Source organism: Chanos chanos, chromosome 10 (genome assembly GCF_902362185.1).
Source record: "Chanos chanos chromosome 10, fChaCha1.1, whole genome shotgun sequence".
NCBI lineage: Eukaryota > Metazoa > Chordata > Actinopteri > Gonorynchiformes > Chanidae > Chanos > Chanos chanos.
Window position 1 is genome coordinate 20,379,204 of NC_044504.1, and position 16,763 is coordinate 20,395,966.

Consider the following 16,763-nt stretch of genomic DNA (forward strand, 5'->3'; position numbering starts at 1 on the left):
ATTTTCACAGAGAGAAAACCTCAGGCTGGCGTTTGACACTGGCGAGAGTGTTGGAATCAAAGCCTCTCTTGTGAGTTTGTCAAACAGAGCAATTCTTTCATACAACAGTAGTGCTCTCAATTGGAGATCCTAGTTATTTATTCTCATCCCTGTTACTATCATAATTATATGTATGACATGACATTTTATGAAATGGTCATAGAATATCATTATCCATCCTATCTTACCTATGTAAACATTCACAGATCTGCCACATATAAAGTTCAGAGTGCACCATGCTGCACAGAACATAATTAAACAAACAAAATTAAAGTGAAATTGATAACATCCAGAAGTGAAAGGTCAAAAAGGGGGTGGTGGTTTCTTTCTGAATACCATCGTAAATAGTAGACAAGAATGGTAAAGTTTGTTGAACCCAAATGAAACATGATCTGTATGTCTTCAGACAGCAGAGGAGATGCTGAAAGTAGGTGGCCCAGACTGGCAGAGGGTGCTGGGATATGTTGAAAGCATCTACAGGCACTTTGAGATGTGACCAGCCTCCAATGCTCCAGCTTCAAGAGCCGTGGCAAAGAGACTGCTCTGAGGATTGTGAAAAATGGGGAATTAACACTGCCTGAAGATCAGAGTACTTGACTAGGGGTGTGTTTGTTGTGTTCTGTTTATAGCTGGTCTGGGGTCAGGCACAGTCTTTTTATTCATGATGCCAAAAACTAGAGAACAAGCTTAGAAAAAGTGTAAATCAGAATGGACAAAGACCTTGAAGGTGAGGGAAAATTTATTCCCGTTGTCTGGTGCCCTCTGCTGGTGAAAGTATGGAGGTACACATTTTGTTCTGCATCATGCTATGTGCCAAGTGTTCAGAGTGTAGCTTTCAGAAAACTGTGCTTCACTTAAGATTTTACAGTCTCTGGTACCTAACAGCAATGCTTGAGAGATTTTTCTCATTTCTGAAACGGTTCATTTTTGAGGCCTTAAATGTTTTGTTGACATTTTTTTTAGTTAATAGAAGTTTTTGTCTTTCTGTATGTGGTTCAGGCACTCTATAAATATGCACTTTTAGAGGCACTTTGTACAGAAAACTTGCACTTCAAAATGTGTCTTTCTGCAAAAACTAACTCAGAGAACTGACCAGTGTGTTGTGCTCTCCTCACCTATTAGCACATGGTAAAGACACAGAAAACACATCATGTACTCCATTCCCATCCAACTGAACCAAATTCTCTGTAATAGCATTAGGCCAAAGTCATACATTTGTGGAGACACTCACCGCGAGGTTTTTTTTTCTTTTTTCTTTATTCACGTATCTTTAATGTAATCAAAATGTCACTCAAGCTGAATAAGTGTCAAAGACAAAAATAAATGTATGTGGGGGGTGGGGTCACAGAAAAGAAGTTATCCATTGCCAAAAATGTCATGTTTCACTTTGACTTATTTTCCAACAAAGCAATACACATACAGAAGCTGTTGATATAACTTGTATACTAAGGGTGTACAGTTTTTAACTTATATTCAAATATGTGCACTTATCTTTATATGATTCAACATAGTGACGTCAAGCACTGTTAATATGTCAAACAATTATGTGATTGCACTTTGTCATTCAGTGAAATTCATTAATTCATAGAGGCTCATAACTCATGTGCTTAATTCAGCTTTGCGTCTTAATATCCCAGACAATCTGGATACATTTGAAATGTTTTTCTGCTTTGTTAGCTTTCCTTCTGAAATGAATAACATGCTCATTAATTGTGTAATGCAGTCAGGGGGCTGTGGTGATTTAAACAAATGACAGCCAACAGTGACACATGGAGGTTAAATGCAGATGCCCTTACTATAATCTATGCACTCCTTGGAAACAAATATCTTTTAATTCATAATGCCCACAGTAGGGTTTTTGGAAGAATTTGGTCATGAATTAAATCATTCTTAATTCCAGCTTTGGTAAACATCCATATCAAAATACTCCCAACTGGCTATATAAAGAAAATTCATTTAAATTATTCATTTCTTAACCTTTTAGGATTTCTTTATTAAAGATTTTGTTTTGTGCTCACACATCTACAAACTACTTTCAGTTGCTCAAGGACAGTGATCTTGAATAGTTCCCAGTCTCAGGTTCCTCTTCATTGTAATCCTCATTGCTCTCCACTGCTGTCATAGTAATCATCACCTTCAGACAGATGACAGCCAGTCACACCTTCCTTTGCTGTGAAGCCAAATCAAATGTACAGAATCAGTCACTGAAGTAACAGGGCCACACTGACATATAGAATATGCACCATTTGTAAAAATCAGTTCATTTTAGTTCACAGCACCAGAGACTGCATTGCAAACTCAAAGTAAGACAATCTATACTCTGTGTCAAACCAAAGCACATTCATGCACACAGAATCTGAAAACTTGTTGTGGATTTAGTAGGAGAGATTGTGTGGATAAATGTGGTATGTTGTGAAGGGGGATTATCACTGTAATTTAGCACATCTCTTTTCGGTATAAGGTAAATTAGCCTTCAGACTAATACAGTCCTATAAGTGATCCTTAGCCAATCCTATAAATGGCTGAGATCCATTAGCCATTATCACACACTACTGAAAATAGAACCAATAGCCACTGTACTGTACCATCTCTGAGCACTATCAGTCTCGCAGAGGCAGATGCCTCTCCAAGGGCATTATGGGACGTACAGGTGTAGATGCCAGCATCAGAAAGGTGAAGGCCATGGATCTGGATCCATGTAGAGATGGTGTAGGGCTGAGGTCCACCTCGTGCCTGAGAGAAAGATGGAGTCTGGGTAGAGGAGGATACAAAACTTCCCAATTCGTGAGCTAAATATTACATTTTTATAAGTACACAAGGTATTATGTACTGAAAGTTCTGCTAAATGTGAAATGACAAGATTTAAAAGACTGAGAATATGAATAATGAAACTGGAATATTGTTGTTCGTTGATCCAACAAGCTTTTCCAAATTTTTTTTTATTTTAGTGTTTAGAAATGTTATTGCCTAAAACAACACTGAAATTCCACAGAATTCATTATCTTGTGCTTGTCATATTGTTTCAGCTTTCTTTGAATACAGTAATATTTATAAAACTGATCCTCATAAGGATAATCTCAGCAAATTAAATGTGATTTGCCTTCTGCAACATTCTACTCAGTTATGCCAAGCCTCTGCCCTGACACTAGTACAGAGGCATGTACTATATCTGCTTCTCTTGATGTAAGTATAGGAATGGCAGGTACTCTGGTCTTTCCCCACAGTGACCTGTGACATCAAACCTGGACAGAAATGTGTGGATCATCCCCAGGCAGGAAATTGTCGCTGCCCTTCTTCCTCCAGCTCAGGATGGGTAGAGGATAAGACGTTACCTCACAGCCAAATACAATATCATTTCCTGTGTAATTTATAAGGTCTCTGGGGGCTCGAGTAATTCGGGGAGCTGCGAAGGACATCACAGAGGTGACATATGAACAATTATGCAGTGTATTCATTCTGAGCTGTTTAAAGAGAATAGAATCAAAAATATACTGTGACTTCAGCAATGCCATGCATGAGTTTTCAAGCAATATTTCAACAACAGCATCAGCAGTAACCAGTTTATGACTGTTTCTTGGTTCTCTGTTCTTAAGTAGGAGCCAGTCATAAGGTCAGAATGCCTCATGTTTAACATAAGAGGTAAAGAAAATACAATCTTATAACCACGCTACTAAAAAGCTAAAAAGTGTATGGCAGTACCAATTAAGCAATAGGCCTACTGTATAGCATTTCTGTGCACTTCATCATTTGCCATTTGGAGTCACAGTTTCATCTTCCTATATAGGTCGTATACACATCCTACCTGTACAAATGATCCCAAAGCCTGAGGAAGCTCCGCTATCTAAAATAGCACTGTGATATGGAGGAAGCTGTTTTGATTTCAATACACCTGGAAAAATGTGCACTGTATGATGAGTGTATGGATGTGAGGACATTCTCTTTGTCACCTTTGTTATCTATACATCCCAAAACCTGTTACGACTTTTCAAGCTGATTTTGTGTTAATGCACAGTTTATATATGAGTCTCTGTCTGATCAGAACTCACAGTAACTATCACCAGGGGCAGATTTAGGTATGGGCGACATGGGCAGCCGCCCAGGGAGGCATCAAAAAAAAAAAAAAAAAAAACAGAATGGTGCCCAGGGCGCCATACAAGCCAGAACCGCCACTGACTATCACTGTAAAACGTGTGTGTAATTTTTGTCATGAAATGATCATGTGATTCTCCGTACACTTTACTGATGCCTTGTATTCCTGTCAGTGTGGTACAACAAATTTCATACAAGCACCAGTCACTGATACTGTGCTGTACTGATGCTATTGTCACATGTTCCGACAACGGGGCAGGTGACAGGAGCGGAGTGTTCATCGTTTCATCGAAGCAGAGCAAATTTTACAATATCGACGCGTTGTCACTCCAGGCCCCTCTGCCCCACTTCTCTCCGATGTCACCCAAAGTGCCGTGCTTCTTCGTCGTCTTACTACACGCAGTTTGTGCCAGTTACCATTTCAAAATGGAATTCTGAGGTACTACGCCACGCGGTAGCAAACCACCTTTGCAAATGCACAATAAAGATAAAGGTGAAAATGCGCAGGACCAGGATATCAACAACAATGAGTTGAGTCAGTGATAACCACTAGGTATATACACTAATCTACATCAGTTAACAAATTTCATTATCGAAAATAGGCCTGTTATTACGCTAATTGGCACCCGCAGGTAATGTCAGTCACAATCAATGATGTCTTTCTGGGCGGAATCAAAGCGCGTTGTTTGCAAGAGCGATATCGTGAAGTGCGGAAGCGAATTATTGAATGGAGTTTTCCGAGTTTCATCTTGCTCAGCTCCACTCAAATGTTTGACGCGTATCCAAGTTCTTAAATTGTTTACCTGTATGAACAACTGCTTTATTCAAAATTGTATGTTTGTTTTGGTGCTCTGTAATTAAAGAAAAAAAATACACTGCTAGCATAAATACTGCAATGTCAAAGTGGGTCTAAGGACAGTCTGCTCCTAGTTAGGCTATTTAGCAAACAGCAGAGATAAAAGAACAGTGGAACCAAGTATTGACACAACATCGACAGAAAACACACAAAATAATAATAAAAAAAAAGTCTCCTCGGCTATAAAAGGACAAAACCTGAGAGGAACCATGGCTCAGAGGGGTTAACTCATCCTCTGGCTTTCACTGGTTGTTTATGTTAGAATGAGGAGTAAGGGGTGAATAATTAGTTTAGTAAATTGTTATGGAGAGTACGGTTAGAATAGTTGGTCTAGACAGAGAAGTCTAAAAGAAACAGCTGATCACCAGAGTAACATGGTCCTTGCCCTGTTTGGCGTAGCGTGTTGTTTAACTGATTGGAAACCTCTCTCAGCTGGCACAGGTTAGGATACGTCCGTCCGTCTGAGCCACATACCACATTTTGTGACTCACACACGCATCTCGGCTCAGGGTCAGCCTGGAATTGACCCTTTGGACATTTCCTTCTGGGGATGGTCTTGCAGTACAGGCCTTCTCCACATCGGCCATAGAAGTCCTGAGCACCATCTGGGTCACAAGGTTGGCCCTCAGCATTCCCACACTGTTCACAACAGTCGCAGCGGTCCCGCACTCGACCTGCTGGGCAGCCGGGGGGCGCTAGAGGGCAGCGCTCAGTTTCACAGTCACCACAGCTTTCTCCCTCTTGCCACAGCCGCATCCATCCATGGTGTTGAGGGGGCAAGCCCGCACACATGCTCATACAAATACATACACAACACAACCGTACCATAGCTTTGGCCATGCCACCTGCGCACTGGCACAATAAACAAGCACTATGTTCAAAGACACACACATACACACAAATACACACACACCCACACAAATGCATAATTTGCCAAAAGTCCCGCTGAAAACATACAATACTCCTGTCATCATGTGTACAAAAAAAGATGCTAAATATGCAAAGTGGTTTTGCACTTGACAGATTCTGATTAGATGTTCCCCCACGTGATGATATCTCTCTCTCTCTGATCAACTGTTTGTGTTGTGTCAGAATATATGTTTATTGTTTGATTCCATTTTAGAGAGATGAGTTGGCAAAGTATGTTCCTGATCAATGTGTGAAGCTGTTAATGAATACTGTTACATTTTCCCAAATTATAGCAAGCAATCCACTAAAAGCATGTCTTAATTTTTCTCTCCTGTACATGATCATTTAACCTCTTCTGCCAGGACTCCTATGTCTGAAGAACTGGCACAAGTGTTTCAGAAATTTTATACTACAAAAAAAAACCAAAGAAATCAACAAATGCAATCACTTACCAATGCCAATCACAGTTACAATACCTTGCATGAAAAATTTATCCAGCGATTTGAGGGGATTAATGAAAAATGATTTTTCAGCTCGCCTAACTTAGGCTCTCATCTATGAGACGCTCTCGGTCGCAAAGGACTGTGAAATTCCATGATCTGGCAATGCTTTGTGCCTGCCAGTGTGTGTGTGCGAGTGTGTGTTTCTGTATGAAAAAGAGAGGGAGCAAGACAGGGAGAAAGAACAGAATTTTAGAAACAGGTTTTTTTTACATACATTGGGGTCCAAAAGTCTGAGACCACGTTGAAAATCTCTAATATTTTCATGTAAACCTGGAAATAATGAGAAAGTTTGAGGATCCAGGTGGGCTAAGAAATACCAGTATTTCACAGTGGATGACTGGAAAAAAGTGCTATTTACTGATGAATTCAAGTTTGAGGTTTATGGCAGTAACAGAAGGATGTATGTAAGGAGACTAACAAGAGAGAGAATGATACTGCAGTGTATCAAACTGACAGTGACACATGGTGGTAGGAATATTCGAGTCTGGGGGTGTTTTGCTTACTCTGGAACTGGATACCTGCACCAAATTGACTGCACCTTGACCAAGGAGAAATACCCCTCCATTCTTCAGAGACACGCTATACCCTCTGGTTTGCATGTTTGTGGAGAAGTATTCATACTGCAGCAGGATAAGGACCCCAAACACGCCTCAAAGCTTTGTAAGAACTACTTGAAGACCAAAGAAGACCAAGTAGTCCTGACTGTCATAGACTTTCTTCCACAGTCACCTGACCTCAACCCTACTGAACATTTATGTTGAAGACTTGAAGACTGAGAAAGCCAAGCATTCTGTGATATCACAAGAAGCTCTTTGGAACACTGTCAAATCATGCTGGAATAACAGGGTCATCAGGTTGAGTACAAACCTGTGGAGTCCATGCCAGCTTGAGTGCATGCTGTCATTAAAGCAAAAGGAGGACATACCAAATAAAATACTAAAATATTCTGAAATTCATGTACATTTTTCAAAGATTCAACTTTTCACTCAAATTGTTAAGCTAATATTGTCATTTATAATGATAAAATTAGAATTACAATAGAAACAAATGCAAAACAGAGGTATCTTGACTAGTGGTTTCAGACTTTTGAACCCCACTGTACATGTGAAAGGTGGTGTTCTATCACTCATTCTAAGGAATGCAATTAATTTATGGGCCTTTGAAGCGTTTCATAATACTGGCCTGTGGTGAAATATCTCCCATAGAAATACTAATTCCTCACAGTGTACTCACTGCTGACTGAAAAATACACTGCTGCAATGAAACCAGGCAAAAAATAAATAGGCACAGTTTAATGGCCTGTATCAACATACCGAGGTAATTAGGCTGCTAGAGTTGAGACCTCTGCCACCATTGCTGGAGAAACTAGTTGAGCGGTTGTGGAAAAGTAGGTAATTATTTTTTTATTTTTGTGGTTGAGGCAATGGACTATGAAGTCCACTGGGGTCTCTGAAACCACATTGTAGCTCTGAGCAGCAAGTGCTTCCGCGTCCACTGAGGTCTCGGTGTATAGCTTTGAATCCTGATGACTTACTTCCCCTGTTTCGAATTTGAACGCATGGTGTTTTGGCATCTAGATTTCAGTATTTCAGGGTGCTGGGTACCCCTGACATGCCTGTTTACAAGAGAAAATGCAGCTCTCTGGTTTTGAAGCATTAGTTTTTGACATTTTAGGCCAAGTGGTTACTCTGAGATACCTCTTGCTGAGCAAAGGTAAAGCTGTTTGTGCAGTCTCCCCTGGAGGTGTGGTTTTGAAACCTACTTCTGACAAAATGTTTTGTTCCTGACTGGTGCTTTGGGCAAAGCAAGAATGCACAGCGTCTTGGCACTTGGCCTCTGGTGTTTCAGGTGTCCAGTGGACCGTCTGATGCCAAACAAAAGCAGTATCCCAATGGTTGCAAGATAGTGAACATGGCCTGTGCATACTTTCCACAGATTACCAAAAAATGAAGAAACCAGCCAAAAAGGAATAACTGCTCACGGCTCACAGCACCAGTGACACAAGAAAAGTCTGCCTTAATCAAAAATATATCTCAAATAACATAATAACACTCAAGAGATGACAAGCTAGTATACTACAAAGATAATTAAAGCCAGTCTGCAATGTTATTGCAGAAAGTGGAGGCAATAGTCTGTGCAAATGGCCAGGAATTTCTGTAGAGCTCTTTTTGGAATACCATTTCAAACAACATTATACATTGCTGTTTGAAATAGTATATATTGCTGTTTGAAATAGTATATATTATATGATTTGACATTTGTAGTGCCACCCAGAGTGCACAGAAAACTACCACCAGCTAAACTTAGTTTTACACAGACAATCTACAGCATCATCAACGCTTGATCATAACAGGCAGAATTGCCAAGGCAGGATTTGAATAAATTCACCCAGTATACTATCGCTTATACTGTGAATCTGTATCAAGCAAATCAAAGATAACAATGTCACTAAACTCATGTGGATGAAAAGCTTCCTTTATCATAACTTCCCTCTTTAATGAGATCACCAAGAAAGGGTTCAGTCAGGCTTGGGGTGAGAGCCAACTGTCAACTGTCATTGATTTACAACTGGCTAACTTCAACGGAGCCTGACATGGAGCAGGTCTTGGATGGATATCTCAGATATCTGGGGTGTATTCCAGAGAGCAGAAGGCTGTACTATGAAGCGAGGTAACTGGCTTATCCAGGTAACTTGTGGTTAAGTTAACTCAGAGTAAGTAGTAAACCTCCTAATAGAAGAGCCCTATGACTTTGTTTTGCTAGGAAAATGAAGTCATAGGGCCCTTCCATTAGGAGGTTTACTACTTACTCTGAGTTAACCAACTCTGAGTTTTCACCAAACCCGCTTTCTGGAATACCCCCTGGCTATGTATCTGGCTCTACATTAGGTTTGCTGAGTTTTCTTTGGAGGACTGAAAATCTTATGTCCTGAAAATCTTACAGTTTTCCACGTTTGAAGAACGGGCCCCTGCTCTCTCCTTATGAGGCATAAATTAGAATCCTATTGATGACAGTGCTCTCCCTCTGGCATAGTAGGTGTCATAGCACTCAATTCTGTTGACCTGCCTACTGTCTCTCTGTCCGCTACAGAGCTGTGAACAGCTGCAATGCCAAGGACAACTTCTGCTGCTGACAAAATATTGTGTTAGTTTTTTCACAAGATGGACCATTAATCCCACCATCTAGCAACGTAACACTGTCCATTACTGCTTGTGTGAATATCCATTTGCAACAATGAGCCCCTTCTTAACTTTATTACTATTGTCGCTGCAACTGTCAAGGAGCCAAAGCCCAAGACTTTTACTCTCTTATACTTGTATAATGAGACATAACAATAAAAGGGATATTGAATCTTGAATCTTGATTGCCAGGTTTCACTTCCAGAAAACCTATGTCTTTCCCTTGTGTTGTTTTTTCCTTGCATGTTAAACAAAAAAATGTTTGTAGGTTAGGGTGTGTCATTCTGGTATATCACTGAAATGCGTTCTTTTGGAATCACACAGTGAGACCATCGAGAAAAAAATCAATGAGTCTTCTGTTGACTTCTCACAGTCACCTCTGTATCCTGAAAGAGGGTTTGGTTTCGCTCTCTGACGTCTGCCAATGTGGCGCTTCCTGGTTTGAAAACATTCCAGCTTGAACACGTCAAAACCCTTGAAAGTGATTTAATAAGACACAACGAGCATTGAAGTAAGTGGAACTTAGCTTCCGTGAAAGCGTTATGTCTTGCAAATTAAAAGTCGTATTCATTGATGGACGGGTGAAATTCAATTCATTGAACTAGCACTTGGTACCAGTATGTTATTCCGTAAAAGATCAACTGCATATTTGTACGACCGTTTAGTTATATAAATATTTTGCCTTATAAACATGTATTAAATTGCTAAGATAGCGTTGCTTCAAATGGCTATAGTCCGCTGACGTAACGTTTATCTAGCCACGTTCCGCAGGTTTTAAACTTTTATTCTGAAATGTATATTTTGCTTCTACAAGTAATAGTTGCTTAATGCAGGGATTCACATAGCTCCACGTCTACTCCACTAGAAGCAGGAAGCGTGTGAATGAACTCAGGGGTCTTGCTTGTCAGTGAATGCAACTGTAGTGGTATGTATTAGAAGGATTATTGCGGTTTATTTTTATTCGTAGGATTTGTCAATTCAAAAAATCACTGGAGGTAACATTGTTATGAGTTCAGTACACTCTGTAAAAGAATGACAAATCCGTTGACTTTTTTCTTTTGCACATCTATTCCACTGTAAAGTGGGTTAACTTTTGAGCGTTTTGTCCACCTCAATAGGAAATATTCCTGCACTAAGCGACTCCAAATAATGTCGCCTATTTACGATGAATTTGGTGTTGGTGGACATTATGGCATAGCGTTGGTTTGTTGGTAGGTTTGGTTGGTCGGTCGGTTGGTTGGTTGGTCGGTTGGTTAAACTGTAATAACTATGGAAAAATCATCAGAACTTCATTTAGGGTTTGTCGTTAGTTGTAAACCAATTGTATCTTTAATTTGCGAGCCCACTCTTAACACGAACATCAATACATCAGTCAGTCTGAAAATGATTTGAAAATGGTCTGTCACTTGGTGAGGCGAATAAGGGTGTATTTGTGATAAGGGCTGATTTGTGATAAAGCATGCTTTCTAAAAATCTGATTTATGAATGATTCCTAGTATATGTCAAAATGGAAGCATTTAAATTACATTTGGCTTAGTGGTGTCCGTGACAAGATATCAGTAGTATGAATGAGAGTGTATACCTAAGTCAGGTATTGTTGATGTTCATATATGACATCTTGGACCCAGTATCCTGGTTAAACAGGCAGTGGTCTGGAGGCCACGTCAGTTGCTCTAATGGGCAGGGTGGGGAACTCTAAACTTTATAATACTCATATACTTAACAATGTACTGCCGCAGTTCAGGAGGACACCTGCCTCCCAGTGCCGATTCAAGGCGTAGGAAGCACAATAGAAAACATACTTTACTGCCATTGCTTTTGTTCAATCTTTTCTGGCGCCAAATGTTTATATTTAACTCAAAGGCATGTCTGATAATATGCAGTGTGTGTGTGTGTGTGTGTGTGGATGTATCTGTTGTGGGTTTGGATTGGAGCAGGCTGCCAACATGGTACAAAAGGTTCTCGTGACAGGAGGAGCAGGCTATATCGGTAGCCATTGTGTGGTGGAACTCATTGAGGCGGGATATCATCCTGTCGTCATTGACAACCTCAGCAATGCGGTGAGAGGTAAGTTTACCTGGAGTTTTGTCATTGACCCTGGGACTGTCCAAATGGAGATGTGTTTGATACATCTCACAGCAGTATGAGAATGTTTGAGTTAGTATGATGTAGATGTGTCCATTGGCTGTGAGCTAGTCATATTTCATCCATTTTTAGAGTCACGCTTTGAGTGTGTGTAATGTCATACTTACATTGTGTTCTGTGTTTAGGAGAAGGTGATGTTCCTGAGAGCTTAAGAAGGATAGAGAAGTTTATGGACACCAAGATCGAATACCAGGAGCTGGACTTGCTTGACAAGGCAGGACTGGAGGGTGTTTTTAAAAAGGTCAGTGCTGAACTTCATGTATTTCTGCATGTATGTGTGTATTTCTCAATCTCTTCTCTTTGTGTGAATGTAATGCAGTAGATGCATGTGAGTACCATTCTCCACATATCAGAGTACGGACCTAAAATGGTCAGTCTGTGCTCTCAGACATTTAATTTCATTAATAACCTGTTTGTGATTCCTTATCACTTTCTCCTTACTGTTTGTCTCTGTGCAGCACTCATTCTATGCTGTGATGCACTTTGCTGGCCTGAAGGCAGTTGGCGAATCGGTAGAGCAGCCTCTGAGATACTATCGTGTCAATCTCACTGGAACCATCAACTTGCTTGAAGTAAATACCTGTTCTTGTGCTAATTAGAGTGTAACTTTCATTGCTTTGCATTTCAGCTTGGCATACATGTCATCGTGTTTTAACTCTCAACATAATTACTCCATAGCTCACTTGAAAAGACAATGTCTTAATTTCTACACTACAACTTTATCATGGACCTGTTGCATGGGCTTGTGTAAGCTGCTTAGTAGTGCTTCAAACATTGGTTTTCGTAAGGTTTAGTGCAAAGATGTGAACTTGCTTTATGTTGCTTTTTGGGCTGTCACAATGGCAAATGTATGTCTGTTCATGTTTGCTTGTGTCCGTCTGTATGTGTCCCTGCACATGAATCAGGTAATGCAGGCTTATGGAGTTCACAATCTGGTCTTCAGCAGCTCAGCCACAGTGTATGGAGATCCCCAGCGGCTGCCCATCGATGAGGATCATCCTGTAGGGGGCTGCACCAACCCCTATGGCAAGACCAAGTTCTTCATTGAGCAGATGGTTCAGGACCAGTGCAGGGCAGAGAAGGTAGCTCTCATGCAGTTTTCATTTATGTAAGCCCATATGTAAGTACCAAATTCAGTTTTAAAAACCTGCATGTTTTACAGGACTGGAATGCTGTGCTGCTGAGATACTTTAACCCCATTGGTGCTCACATCTCTGGACAAATTGGGGAGGATCCACAAGGGATTCCCAACAACCTACTACCTTATGTTGCCCAGGTAATGCATCTGACTAGTTTAAACTGGGTGTGGTGAGAAAAGAGGGCTGTTTTAGCATTAGATCGATTCAGACATTTGAAAGTGCTTTGGTTAATGTGTGCATTAAGGTTTTGTTTATACTCAAATGTGTCTCAGGTCGCCATCGGAAGGAGAAAACACCTCAATGTATTTGGCAATGACTATGACACAGTGGATGGAACAGGTAAGAAATTCTCTCTTATAAAGCTTCTAAGCTCCTTGAAAGATTGCTAAATACATGTTTTTTCTTCAACAGAATTCAAGTGCATCAGTCTGATTCAGTTAAGCAAATGTGATAGTAGTTTTGTTAGTAACCACTTTATTATCTCTGCTTCTATGTGTGTAGGGGTAAGAGACTACATCCACGTTGTGGACTTGGCAAAGGGACACATTGCAGCTCTTAATAAACTGAAAGAAAATTGTGGATGCAAGGTACAATACAGAGAACACATTCTCTTCTCTTCTCTTCTCTTCTCTTCTCTTCCATAATTTGCATGCTTCTCCCTCTCCCTGTAGGTCTATAATCTGGGCACAGGCACTGGCTACTCTGTGCTTCAGATGGTGAAGGCTATGGAGAAGGCTTCTGGAAGACAGGTGAGAAACTGACATGGTTCACAGCTATGATATTTAACAATTTGAATCCCAGCAGTACCATATAGGCACCAGCAGAGGATGAACAGGAGTGGAAAGGAACACAGTTGTCAATAGGGGTGTAACAATTCATCGTAGCACAGTACATCGCGGTGCAAAAATCTGACTGTACGCATTGATAAATTGGACGGTTTTAGTCGTTATTTTTGTATTATTATCATCACTAAATATACATTTTATTTCAAATGTTTAGACATATAAATACATACTCCAAATATAACAAGCACTATATGACAATTCATCAGCGGTAGTAAATAAATATATAAAATGAAAGTTTTCACCTGTATTATTATTTGTGTTTCCGTTGCACAAAGTCATACGTCACGCTTCCAGCATTCCAATCTAGGCCTCACGTTTTACATGTTTCAGTCATAGAGACAGAAAGAAGAGGAAGTTTCAGTAGCAGACTAGTAGCGTCAGCGTGAAACGTAATGAGTGTGACTGGAGCTGAGATTGAAATCGAGCATGCGCCATCCTCCTTTAAATCAGAAGTCTGGCGACATTTTGGTTTCCGATCATTGAGCAAGAGAATGGCGACGAGTTAACTGACAAAGCGAAGACGGTATGCAAGCACTATAGAAAAACTATCAGCTACACTACTGCTAATACCGCGAATTTGATGCAGCATCTTCAACGCCACCACAACGACAAACTCCGGTCAGGAGACGTGAGAAAGAAAGTGCTTAAAAGCCAAACTTCTCTTGAAAAAAAGTTTTGCTTCCCCGTTGTCTCATACATGTACGAGAGCACAAGATATCACCAGATCCACGGGAGTGTTAATCGCTAAACACATGAGACCATTCTTGGTAGTCGACGAAGGATTTCGCCTACTACTTAAGACACTAAGAGCCCAAATATAACATCCCCTCACGCCCGTACTTCAGTCAGTCTGTAATACCAGCCTTCTACAACGAGGCAAAAACCAAAGTGACAGAAATTCTGAAAAGTGGGGAGAGTGTGGCGATGCCGACAGATGGGTGGCCGTCCAGGGCTGTTCAGAGCTACATTACAGTAACAGCGCATGTTATCGAAAGTGAGTGGGTAAGGCCTACTGAAAAGTTTTGTTCTTTAGACTCGTTCGCCTTTTGAGCCGCACACATGAACAAACACTGCTCAAGTTTTAAAATCGGCCGTTTTATCACCGCATATCAGGTGTTTTTCGTGCACACACAGAATCTAGCTACTCAGAGTTAAAAAATACCCCGCGGCAGTCGTTTGCTCGGACGAGTAAGACGGGTTGTGGCCATGTTATTTTATGTTTGAAGACTATCTATTTATTTTTGTCTGGCTTTCAAAAAAATCCTCCTAGGGTCAAGCTATCACTTTTGGTTTAATAGTACAAAAAGACAACAATAGTTCAGCATGCTTAATGCATCAAAAATAAATCCATTGTTTTCATTCCAGTGTCAGTTCAATTGATTTTCTTGAAAATAACCTGGAAGAATCAAACTAAACGCAGTATTGTGAATCAACTCGAACCGTGAGCCGAGTGTATCGTTACATTACTATTTGTCAATTTTCTCTTGGGTTGTTGAGTTAGGCGGGGTTTCTCGCATTCTCGCTTTGTTCTGCAGTGGGGCTGAAATTTCCCATGATTTTGCCATTTCTTTTTTTGGTGGGGCAGTTTCAGCTATACCTGTTTCAAATTTTATGTTTGTCATCTGAATGGAAATATATCAATGGGCAATGACAAATTCACATCAACTGCAGCTTTGAAGTTCAAGATGTGGTATAGGCAATACTTGAAATTGTTCTATGAGTGTTTGCTTTGTCCCAGATTGCATACCAGATTGCCCCTCGACGGAGTGGGGACATTGCCTCATGTTATGCCGACCCAACCTTGGCAGAGAAAGAGCTTGGCTGGAAGGCAGAATTTGGCCTGGAGAGGATGTGTAAGTTAAGGACACACAGATCATTTTTGGGGTCAAATGTAATTTCATGTGAAGTCTGTGACCTTACAAATATATTAGACAGGTTAGCACTCTACTCAGTTATTATGTCAGTCTCAGAAGTGTGATGGAAGCAAGATGGCAGATAATCTCGCATAATCCTCAGTCAGACTAGTTATGAAGAATCATACTCTGTGAAAATTTTATAACCAATATCATGCAGAGGTAAGTGTTAAGAAGCCATATAGTTAAGTCTGATAAGAGGGAACATCAACAAATGCTTGCTATAATAAAAGTTTGAAAATAATTTTTTTATTTGTTCACAGTAGTACATATCTTAATTTACTATATGTTGGTAACATAAATAATGCCACCATTTACTGATGCGTTTTCATTATGAATGAAAACATCCTTTTAGTTGAATTTATCAAGGTGATTTGCTGATGAATGTAATACTTGTATCTCTCAATACATCCCAAAACATTACATTTGTTCACTTATCTGATGCTTTAGCAAAGATCACTACAGGTATTTTCTATGTGAGGGGTCATCCACCTTTTGAAAAGGGTACCTCAACATACAGTGATCTTGCTTTGAATGCTTTTGAAACTCATTTTGCATTAAACATATCACATCCATACTTGTATATACTCATGCTTGTTATGTCATTCCAGTGGTGTATGTATCTCCCCATACAGGTGAAGATCTGTGGCGCTGGCAGTCCCAGAATCCTACTGGGTTCAGCAATGGGACCGCACACTGAAAATGGATGCTTCAGTCGTGGTCTCACTGACCAGTCTAGCATAACCCAGGCCAAAGCAGATCATGCAGTTGTTTGTTTTTATAAGAACCTGTTTGAAGTGGAAGAGACCTCAGACATACTGAATGAATCAAACTTACCTATACTGTACTTTAATGTTGATCTCTGTATGTGTGTCAGTTTTCTAGAGTTAATGTCATCTTTGGGGGAAAAAACCTTAAAACTTGATCATTTTTTTTAAATAAAAAAAACATTGATTTTTGTGTATTTATTTACGTGTCGGTTTCCATTACTGAGAGTATACACTCAGTCCCCAATTCCGGCAGAAACCTTGACGTAGGTCCTAAAGCGCTAGGTAAATAAAAAATCTCATAGCGCAGCCATATTTGAATGACCTCTGTACACCCCAAATGAGACTCTTCCCATTTAACCAGTGTTCTTTCCATATA

The 16,763-nt window shown here is 40.2% G+C and overlaps 2 protein-coding genes across 2 annotated transcripts; one reads left to right on the forward strand and one right to left on the reverse strand.

Moving 5' to 3' along the window:
- Positions 1 to 2,138: 2,138 nt before the first annotated feature.
- On the reverse strand, positions 2,139 to 5,776 carry LOC115823409 (kazal-type serine protease inhibitor domain-containing protein 1-like). The gene is made up of 4 exons (XM_030787457.1): positions 5,476 to 5,776; positions 3,282 to 3,442; positions 2,625 to 2,772; positions 2,139 to 2,209 (listed from the first exon to the last, which is right to left on the reverse strand). The coding sequence occupies exons 1-4, from the start codon at positions 5,774 to 5,776 to the stop codon at positions 2,139 to 2,141; spliced, it is 681 nt and encodes a 226-aa protein (XP_030643317.1).
- A 4,660-nt stretch (positions 5,777 to 10,436) lies between these two features.
- gale (UDP-galactose-4-epimerase) lies at positions 10,437 to 16,514 on the forward strand. The gene is made up of 11 exons (XM_030786016.1): positions 10,437 to 10,500; positions 11,513 to 11,642; positions 11,846 to 11,961; positions 12,179 to 12,292; positions 12,626 to 12,802; positions 12,883 to 12,996; positions 13,132 to 13,198; positions 13,361 to 13,446; positions 13,531 to 13,608; positions 15,443 to 15,557; positions 16,253 to 16,514. The coding sequence occupies exons 2-11, from the start codon at positions 11,522 to 11,524 to the stop codon at positions 16,315 to 16,317; spliced, it is 1,053 nt and encodes a 350-aa protein (XP_030641876.1). The 5' UTR covers positions 10,437 to 10,500; positions 11,513 to 11,521; the 3' UTR covers positions 16,318 to 16,514.
- The last annotated feature ends 249 nt before the right edge of the window (positions 16,515 to 16,763 follow it).